Source organism: Cibotium barometz, chromosome 1 (genome assembly GCF_041138505.1).
Source record: "Cibotium barometz isolate CiBa-2024 chromosome 1, ASM4113850v1, whole genome shotgun sequence".
NCBI lineage: Eukaryota > Viridiplantae > Streptophyta > Polypodiopsida > Cyatheales > Cibotiaceae > Cibotium > Cibotium barometz.
This window is the reverse complement of record NC_141046.1, coordinates 18,181,244-18,191,689: the sequence shown is the minus strand read 5'-3', so window position 1 is coordinate 18,191,689 and position 10,446 is coordinate 18,181,244. Positions and strand designations below refer to the sequence as shown.

Below are 10,446 nucleotides of genomic sequence, written 5' to 3'. Positions count from 1 at the left end.
TGAAATACCCACAACTTGCAAGACTGGAATGCCCTAAAGAACAGCACACATTACTTGAATATTTTGCCATTGACACCTAAAGATAATCAACAAAACACAACCTTGTTGGTTGTGTCTCCACTAAAACCTTATCGATGTGGCACTTAATAAAAGGCCATACAGCACCAATGCCCCAATGTTATCCAAAGAATGGGCTAATTCATTGACTATAATGCTCTAGAGGGGCAAGGAAAATTTCAAACAACACATCTGTGCTAAAAATATACCACACGCGCCCATGGTGGTTGCAATATAGAAAACCAAGACCCAGATAGCACATAATGTCACAAGTGAAAATAAATGGACCAAAAATCTGCCAACTCCAACTAATATATACCAATCAACAGTACACATTATTTCCCAGATTTAACTAAAACCAAAGTATAGCCTTAACTCCATGAGAGTCTACTCACAAAGCTTCAAATCATCAACTCCATCATGCATGGCAGACTACGTGCTATGACATAGTACGTGCAGGTTAATGCATGAAGAAATGTCCCCATAAGTAGATAGCTCTTCATAAACAGACCACCGTACTGAGTTTCTGTTGCTTCTCTGGAGATAAAGGGCAACTCAAACGAAGCATATTTAAGAGATTTTACAAAAGAGGAAACCAATTGTTACAGAAGTGGTTGGCATGACTCCGCATTATCTCCAGACTCAAACCAAGCATATTTAAGAGATTTTACAAAAGAGGAAACCAATTGTTACAGAAGTGGTAGGCATGAGCCCGCAGGACTTAGAGCGCCCAAGGTGGTCAATGGTGACTATTCACTCTTTTCAAGGAAAAACACTTCATTGACGAAGATGCATAATTTTTTCCATGAAAGGTAAGTTCATGTGCATGGCATCTCAAGACGCCCATTAACAAAAGGAGAAGTGTTACTGAAGAAGGGCAGGATCATGCATGACATATCCAAACACTAACTTTCCCTTCCCATTTAAATATAATCCAAAATAATAATTTTACTTCCCTCTCTACCTTGATTGTTACCATCTCATTACTCTGTTTAGGCCACCTCCACAGTTGAAAATTCCTGTTTTGGCAGCAACACCACTGGCAGACTCGTCTCAAGGCATGCTCCTGTACTGGTTACTATCTCTGCTGCCTTGACCAGAATCTGTTGTTTCGCCTGGTAAAAAGCCACAGATTCCTGACAGAAAAAACCACAACCAATTTACCAGTTCGAAGACCTCAAAGTCAAACCACCAAAATAAAAACTCTTCTTTCTCATCACCAATTTCACATTTGTCTTCCCTTTGTATTGTGTTCCTAGTTATCTTTCTTGGTGCTTTCGTTAGAGACATTGTGCTAGGCACGCCTGATCAGTCTTTTAAAGAAGACGATTTCTTGGGCATGATTGCCAAGATTTGGCCTCTTAATTTCAGCCAAAAACCTGCAGCCGAAGCTCTCTCTTTAGTGTCCTACGACTTCTCAGTGATCATTATCATTTGGTAGCACAGTTAGCAAAACAAGTAAAATGTAAGGAGAGCACGATTAGACATAGATTTTCAGCTCTTCAGAGGGAGGTTTACAGCTCTTCAGAGAGAGGACAAGAAATTTCCAAAAGACCCTTTGATCCATGATATATTGACATGGTAGAGAGGGTACAAGATGCTTTAGAGATGCACATTGTCAGCTTCAATTTGATCCCCCAAAAGACAGCAATAAGCCCCTTGCAGTTTACTTCCTGACTTTGCAAGGCTGGATTATGACTTTCGAAGCAAGTTAGTTTTCTGAGCAGTGGGTTAGAGGGGTCTCTGTTAGGTTTTATCCAGGAGAAAGAAAGGGGTGATCACTGATGTTGAAAAACAAATAATGAAGGGTACATGCAGAATGAGGGGGAGTGTGCACCTTAGAGAAAAGAAGAACCAAAGGGTCTATAGAGATCAAAGAGTAGATTCCGGATAACATAAGCCATGATGTACGCAAGCAAGCCACATGGGATGATTGAGAGAATCATGGAAAGGTGGAGTGATCCTAGGAGTAAATCTAGGACAGATTAATGGATCTGGAGATAATCTGTGGAAGCTATAAATTGATGTATTTCGGCAATACTCTTGTCTGAGATCTAATGATATTGCATCTTTGGTTCTATCTTATTGGCTTGTTTAGTTCACTTAATTAAGTGTTATATAAGCTCAGCATGTATCCAAGAGATAGAAAGACACAGAGAGAAGATAGAGAGAGGGAGAGAGAAAAGGGTTTAGGGAACTTTGCACAAGACACACACTGAGCGGGGAACAGGCCCCACTCCCTTTCAAGAATTTATTCAAGAACAATCCACGGGCTTGCAAGCTAGGATCAATACATCAAAGAATACAAAAGCAAACAAATATGCCGATGTAGAAACCCAAGTCGTAGTCGGTGTCGAGGCACAAGATCCTGTTGCCGAGCACACCACGGGGATGGCCCACAAGAATCTCTCACCGGGCTAGTACCAAATCCAAATTCAAATCCAACGAACCCCAAGTACATACACAAGGTACACAGGAGATACGTGTAGATGACGGAGTATATGATGTTCAGCTGTAGGATTGACGCCCAATCTGGAGTAGAAACGACCCTCAAAAGGACGCACTGGGGTGTACAGTTAGGATCAAGTATGTGTGGCAGTAGGGCAACCGGCGTAGACAACGGCAGCAGGTGGCATTAGAATTTTGTACAGCTTGTACGGACAGATGACGTGGTGCAAGGAGTCGTATAGTCCTCTGATCAGCAGGCGGTCATATAGTCCAGTCAGCGCACGATTCAGGTAGCTGTAGATCAGGCGTATGGCAGCGGCGCAGGCAACAGCAAGCGGCGCTGAGATCAGACGGCAGCAGTGCAGTTTGGCGGCTGTGCTGAAATCAGTAGACGGTGCTGTTAGCAGATCCGGTAGCGGTGGTTCAGGCAGCGGCGGCGGCGGCCCCGCTGGCAGCAGCTGGCACACAGGCAGAACATGGTGGCGTTGTCCAGTAGCGGGTGGCACACAAGCGGTGGCACTGTCAAGGTCAAGCAACGGGGTGGAAAACGACAGCGGCGGCTGGTGGCAGGTGGCGGCCAGCAGGTGGCGCATATAGCCATGTGCAGACAGTGAGTTGGTACCGGCAGGCAGCACATCAGGTGGCACAGCCAGGCGGCGCAGTCGGCGGCGGTGAGATAAGTCCCCATGCTAGGATGACGATAATGAGCTCCCCAATTAGATGATCATGGCGATGATGAGCTCCACCCTTGTTGATTTGATCAAGAGAGGCTCATGCTTGTTTTATGCCCAAGGAGATGTCCTGCTTTTTGCCAGAAAGCTAGCCAAGCTTTTGTTTTTGCTCTTTTTCACTTTATACGATAAAATATTACTCAAATATGACCAGCTTTTCCAAAGTTCTTTGTGCTATGCTTTTCCGGCTTTAGGGCCTTGCTTTTTGGCCCTAGAGCTTCTTTTTCTTTTTGCTTTTCTATCTTGCTCAATGCCCTCTTGCAAGTGGTGCTTTTGGCTCGTGGTCAACTCAGTTTGACTTTTTGCTTTTCTCACCAAAACTGGTGCTTTTTCATGAGCAAACCTTATGTGGGTTGCGAGAAAAGGTGAACCGCCCGTTGGGTTAATAGGTGCAGAGGGAAAGGCTTGTGGAGCGTGTAGAAGCTGGTCCCTGTACCCATGCCTTCTTCTACCTATCCAATGTCCGGGCAAGGGTTCCATCATGTGAATTGAGCTAGGAAGGCCAAATAGTTACATTCCCTCCCTCTTATATCGCAGTTGTCCTCAACTCTGAAACACAAGTGTACCAAGCATATCCATACATTGCAAGTACTTGCTTGTGCATCTGGTCATTCCCTATATTTGTGGTATCATCTACTCATCTGGCAACATCTCAATGCCTTATCTTTGACCAATGGCTTTGTCCTTGATGGTTCTTCCTCATGACATGTGACATATGTTAGATAAAAGAAATCCATACTTACCCCTTGCAAAAACTAGATAGAATCTAGTCAACAAACAAATATGCATCATTCGCGTCTACTAGGTATTTCCAATACTAGCCAGGTAATCCGGAGTCCACTGGACTATCACATGCCATAAATTCAAGCATTGTCCACACATCAAAAACAACACACAAAGTCAAAGAAATTCAAACATACATAAGTATGCAACGCACATGTAAAGATCCTCCTATTCATGGATTGTCCTGTCTGATCTCATCGGAAACCGGTTTTGAGCTATCTGGTCTCATCAGAAACCAGTTCTGAGCTATCTAGCTCCCGAAAGGAACCGCTCAATGAATCATCAGGGCCATCTGGTCACGAACTGTGCAAAATTTGTACCCAAGTCTCAAACAAACTCATCCACATGGAAAATCTCTTCCTTGGTTCTAAGCAACAACAATGGTTTGCCATAGATAATCTCAAAAGGAGCTTTGCCTGCCGTTGAATGAATGGTGTTGATGTAAGCATACTCAACCGAAGGCAAACACTTCTCCCATTGATCCTTCCCTTCAAGAGCATAACACTATAGCATATCCAAGATAGTGAGTTCTGTAATCTCACTTTGTCCATCAGCTTGAGGATAATAAGCCGAAGAGAAATTCAACTTTGTCTCCATATTGTCAAAAAGAGCTCTCCAAAAGAAACTGGGAGTCCGAGGATCTCTATCCCCTACAATGGACTTGGGCAATCCATGGTGCTTGAATTCTGCTGAATAAACAATCTCGCCATATACTCTGTGCGAATGGTCTTCTTCACTGGAATGAAGTGGGCTTGCTTACTAAGTCTATCAATAATAGTCCATATACCATCATTCCCATTTTTTGACTTTGGTAATCCAAAGATAAAATCCATAGCAATACTTTCCCATGGAACATTCGGAATCGACAATGGTTGCAATAGTCCCATTGGCTTTTGTCGATCAAACTTAATCTTCTAACAAACCAAACATTCTTGAACATATCGGTCAATGTCCTTTCTCATGCTAGGCCAATAGAAATAGCTCTCCAAAGCTCGAGTTGTAGTCAAGATGCCTCTATGCCCCATGTAGGATGGAGCATGGTATTCTTCCATCACTTTTGGCCTCTAGTCCTTTGTCACACATAAACGGGTTTGCATCATAAGGAAACCCTCCTAGATGACATAGGAGGCCACCAAATCTCCATTCTGCAATCTGTTTAAAATGTCCTGGAAATCCTCATCGATAGCATAAAGATCTTTCATCAAAGTAAAATCCAGATGATAACCCATAAAAACCGCATGGCTCATGGGTCTTCAAGATAATGCCTCCAAATCTTCAATGCATGAATGATAGTCATCAACTCTTTCTCATATGTGGGTGTGGTCTTTTCGACTCCTTGAAGTCTTCGACTTTCATAGGCCACAGCATGGCCCTCTTGGTTCAAGACTTCTCCAATGCAATCTCCTGAGGCATCACATTCAACCACAAGACGCTTTGACAAATCTGGAATAATCAACACCGGTCCTTTGCTAGCATAAAATTTCAATGCTTCAAAGGATTCTTTGGTCCACCGAAATCCCTCCTAAAGTCTTGGATCCGCCTCATAGTTGTTCCCTTCAATAGGCCCTTGGTTGCCCTCTACCCTCCACATGGCTCTGTCACCCCAAGAAAGATTCCTCGAGAGAAATCCTACTCTGATACCCCTGTAAGCCCAATGGAGAGTGCTCTGATAGATTCCACCACGTATCCAAGAAAGAGAGAGAGAGAGAGAGAGAGAGAAGGGTTTAGGGAACTTTGCATAGGACACACACACTAAGCGGGAAATAGGCCCCGCCCCCTTTCAAGAATTTATTCACAAGAACAATCCACGGGCTTGCAAGCCAAGATCAATGAATACAAAAGCAAACAAATATGCCAATGTAGAAACCCAAGTCGTAGTTGGTGTCCAGGCACGAGATCTTGTTGCCAAGCACACCATGGGGATGGTTCACAAGAATCTCTCACCGGGCTAGTACCAAATCCAACGAACCTCAAGTACGTACACAAGGTACACAAGAGACACGTGTAGATGAGAGAGTATATGATGTTCAATTGTAGGGTTGATGCCCAATCTGGAGTAGAAACAGCCCTCAAAAGGACGCACAAGGGTGTACGGTTAGGATGAAGTATATGTGGCAACAAGGCAGCCAACGTAGACAACAATAAGTGGCCGTAGAATTTGTATAGCTTGTACGGATAGATGACATGGCGCAAGAAGTCATATAGTCCTCTAATCAGTAGGTGGTCATACAATCCAATCAACGCACGATTCAGGTGGCTGTAGATCAAGCGTATGGCAACGGCGCAAGCGGCACTAAGATCAAGCAGCAACGTGCAATCTGGCAACAGTGCTAAGATCAACAAGCAGTCCTATCGGCAGATCCGGCAGTAGTGGTTCAAGCAACAGCAACGCTTGGCACACAGGGGGCAGATGGTAGCGCTATCCAATAGCAGATGGCGCACAGCCGACGGCACTAATCAAGTCAGGCGACAGCCAGGTGGCAAATGGCAACGGCGAAAGGTGGTTCGTGGTGGCCAGTAGGCGACGCAAAGTCAAGTGGTGCAAACGACAGGTCGGTGCTGGTAGGCAGCACAGGTGGCGGTTCAGGTGGTGCAGCCAAGCGGCGCAGGCAGTGGCATTGAACAGGCGGTGGCGTTGAACAGCCGGCATCGGTGAGATAAGTCCCCACGCTAGGATGACGATGATGAGCTCCCCAATTAGATGATGGCGATGATGAGCTCCACCCTTCAATGATCTTGTTGATTTGATCAAGAGAGGCTCATGCTTGTTTTATACCTGTGGGAGGCACTAGAGCTGCTTTTTGAAAAAGCAACTTTTTGCTTTTCTGTCTTGCTCAATCCCCTCTTGCCAGTGGTACTCCTAGCTCACGATGTAACATGCAGCGGAAGTATTCGTATTGGAGGATCCTGTCACACAAATGCTCACATCGTCTTCTGTATCCTGAGTTTCGCCAGTTTAGCAATCCACTTTAATACTTCAAACTTTAGAGAGATATGAGAGAGAGATGAGAACTCTACACCATATGGGGTCCCAAATTACCACTAAAGGGCCCCGTATCCCATTACCGAGATAGTATTTGCTTTATTATCTTTAAAGAGACTGACAATGTGACTGACGATAAGCCAAACGCAAGACCTCTGAAGACCAAGTGTTGGGCTGAACTGTGCCCTGCTGTAGAAGCACCAAAGATATCCAATCTCGAGCCTATGCACTGTTCCCAATGGAATGAGGGAGGGATGCAAAGCTAGGGCTGAGAGAGAGGCTGTTTGGGACTGTTCTAGAGAGAGTATGAATGCTCTAAATGAATGAGAATGCTGCGTTTTACCTTCACCAAGTGGCTGGAGCAAAACAATGAATGGATTATGGATGAATGCTGAAAACTGTATGGATGCAGAAAACGCAAGATGGACTGAAGGTTGAAGGCTGAATGCTGAATTGCTGCGTTTTACTGATGTAGATGGCTGAATGCTCATGCGTTTGAGGCGCCTAGGGCTGTAGGAGACAAACGCTGAAGAGAGAGGGCTGAAACTGCAATCGCGTATGCTCTTGAGGCTGACGATGACAAGCGCTTGATGGCTCTCTTGCTGAATATGATTGAATGACTAAATGATTATGCAAAGCCTCTTTATATGGACAAGATGTGCCAGTCGGCTGGCTACAGTGCTGGCCAACTGCACATGTCCAAATAAAATGTCTAAATGATGTATAAAATGCTGAAAATGATGGGAAAATAACCAAAAAAAATCTTGGATAAATCTTGGATGCTATCTAGGGTTCCTACAATGGTCAAGATGCTATGCATGAATGCTGTGCAATATGCAGGATGCTTTCTGATGCAAACCCTAAGGTTTCTACTGACTCTTTAAGTGGGTTAAGGGACTTAGACTGACTGACTATGGCTGAGAATGACCTGCGTAGCTCGTGCCTGACTTATCCTGGACTGAGGATATACAATGGGGTCACAGCGTACGACAAATATCATCCTAAATGGTACTTATTCTGTACAAATGTTTCACTGCTGATGATGAGCCAATTTGTCACCATGCACTACAGTGCAGAGCACATGTGACATTCCCTCCTGCTTAGCTTGGCGGCAGGTTCATGGCATCCAAGTAGTCCGCCAACAACTGGGGGTACTCCTGAAAGAACTCCTCGTCTAGCCATACAGCTTCGTGGGTACCTCAATCTCGGAATTTCGTATAGAACTGACGTATCCGTCGACCGGAACCATGCTTCCAACGATGAAGAAGGATCTGCTCGGGCTCGATGACTTCTGCTTCGTCTACCACGTCTGGCTGCTTCGTCTACCACGTCTGGCTGCTGTTCATCTGAAACATCAAACACTTCTGGACCAACATATGGTTTTAGCCAAGAAACATGGAAAACATCATGCATTGTCCAACTCGTAGGCAACTTTAACTTCATGGAGACATCACTTAACTTCTTAACTATCGGAAAAGGGCCAAAACTACAGAATGAAAGCTTGGGACAACGTTTGCCCACTTGTTTCAATCTTTGTTTCATGATACGCAAATAGACCCAATCCCCTTCTTTGAAGTGGACATCTCGTCTAGACTTATTCACCTGTCTGCTATATGCTTCCTGTGCTTTGGTCAAGCGGCCCTTGACTGACTCAATGATCTCGGAAAATACTTCCGTGGTTTTCTTAGCCTCTAGAGATGGAGACACCAATCTCGTCAAAAGAGAAGAGAAACGGTGACCAAAGGTTGCTTCATATGGAGTCCGTCCGACACTAGATAAATGAGTGTCGTTCAAAATAGCTTGGACCAATGGAAGATAATGTTCCTATTTGGACTGCTGGTCATGACAGTATGACTTGAGAACATCAAAGGGGAACTGGTTATAAATTTCCATTTGGCCATCTGTCTGTGGATGGAATGCACTAGACAACTGCAACTTAGTTCCAAAGTTTTCAAATAATGCCCTCCAGAAATGCGAGGTAAACTTAGAATCTCTATCTAATGTAATTGTGCTAGGCAAACCACAAATTGGGTACCAATGCTTGAGAAACAAACGGGCTACATGCTCAGCTGTGGCCGTATGCTTGCATGGGATGAGCATGCAGAATTTACTAAAGAGATCCACAATGGTAAAACACTGAGTGTTACAAGATCCAGTGGATGCTGGTAGAGGCCCTACAAAGTCCATAAATATGTCGATGAAAGGTCCGTCGGGAATAGGCAAAGGTTGAAGTAAACCAGCCTTCTTTGTATGTGAAACCTTTCCTTTTTGACAAATCTTACAGGCTTGTACATGTGCATAGACATCACGCCTCATCTTTGGCCAATAAAAGGACCGTTCTAATTTCTCGAGGATACTGTTGATACCTCTATGTCCTCCAACTAAGGAGTCATGGGCATCATGGAGAAGAGCAAAACGCTTTTTTCGAATGACACACAGGCAGTTCTTGAAGAACAACCAACCGTTCTAGATGGAATAATGGCCTAGCTCAAAATTGAGAGCCAAATTGTACTGAGTACCAAACTCAGGGGAGTCAACATATTGGTCTTTCATACTATCTAAGTCCTTTCCCGTGATTTCGAAAATGGTAGATTCTTGGACTGCCTGGATGCTGGCCTTTCGACTACGAGCATCTGCTACTGGGTTATGCTTACCAGGGATATATTCAATCATTCCTCCAAATTGTTGGAAGAGTTGACTCCACCTAGCCTGTCGATCACTCCACTGGGCACTCGGCATAGTTTGAAGCCACTTAAGTGCTTGGTGGTTTGTTTTTACTATGAAGACCTGTCCATAAAGAAAAAGCTTCCAATGTTTGAGCTTTGTGATCACACCATAGTAACATGAAACGTTTCGTCCGTTTCATTGTTCATCATTTCGAAGGTTTCGTTTCGTTTGTTTTGGACGAAACGCAAAGGTTTCGAAATGACGCTTCTTATATACACATACCAAATTTATAACATAGCCAACAGAAAGATGAAGATGCATTTTTTGGGACTAGGGAGTATGAAATTCATCATTTTTGGGAGTAGGTTTTTTGGTATTTTCGAAATTTGGGCAAGAAAAGAGGAGAAAGAGAGGAGGAAAGAAACAAGTTGGAAGGGAAGAGGGAGGTGAGAAGAAAAGGAGAGAAAGTTGGAAGACAAGAAAAGGTGAGAAAGAGGAGGAGGGAAGAGGAGGAGGGAAGAGGAGGGGTGGACCGTGGAGGAAAGAGAGAAAGAAGAAAAGGGAAGAGGAAGAGGAGGCATGGAGGAGAAGAAGTGAAGGAGCGAAAAGGAGGAGTGGACGAGGAGAAGAGGCGCACCAACAAGTCGTGGCCGAGAAGAAGCGTCGGATGCGTGAAGTAGTAAATGGGCAGCAAACAAGGACAGAAACGACGGCAAAAATCGCATTTGCAAAAAAAAAAACCTCCCACCTGTTTTTTTGACCTCACTTTACATTTGG

At 44.4% G+C, this 10,446-nt stretch overlaps 1 protein-coding gene across 2 annotated transcripts in view; it reads right to left on the bottom strand.

The window, feature by feature from the left end:
- Nucleotides 1-659: 659 nt before the first annotated feature.
- The window catches only part of LOC147641678 (mechanosensitive ion channel protein 1, mitochondrial-like), a 31,818-nt gene continuing 22,031 nt past the window's right edge, over nucleotides 660-10,446 (bottom strand). The window contains exon 10 of one of the 2 annotated variants that reach the window (XM_086798244.1): nucleotides 660-1,436. In XM_086798244.1, coding sequence (XP_086654370.1) covers nucleotides 1,425-1,436 — 12 coding nt within the window. In that variant the 3' untranslated portion in view covers nucleotides 660-1,424. The remainder of the gene's footprint in view (nucleotides 1,437-10,446) is intronic. The other variant, XM_086798234.1, reaches the window with a different exon arrangement.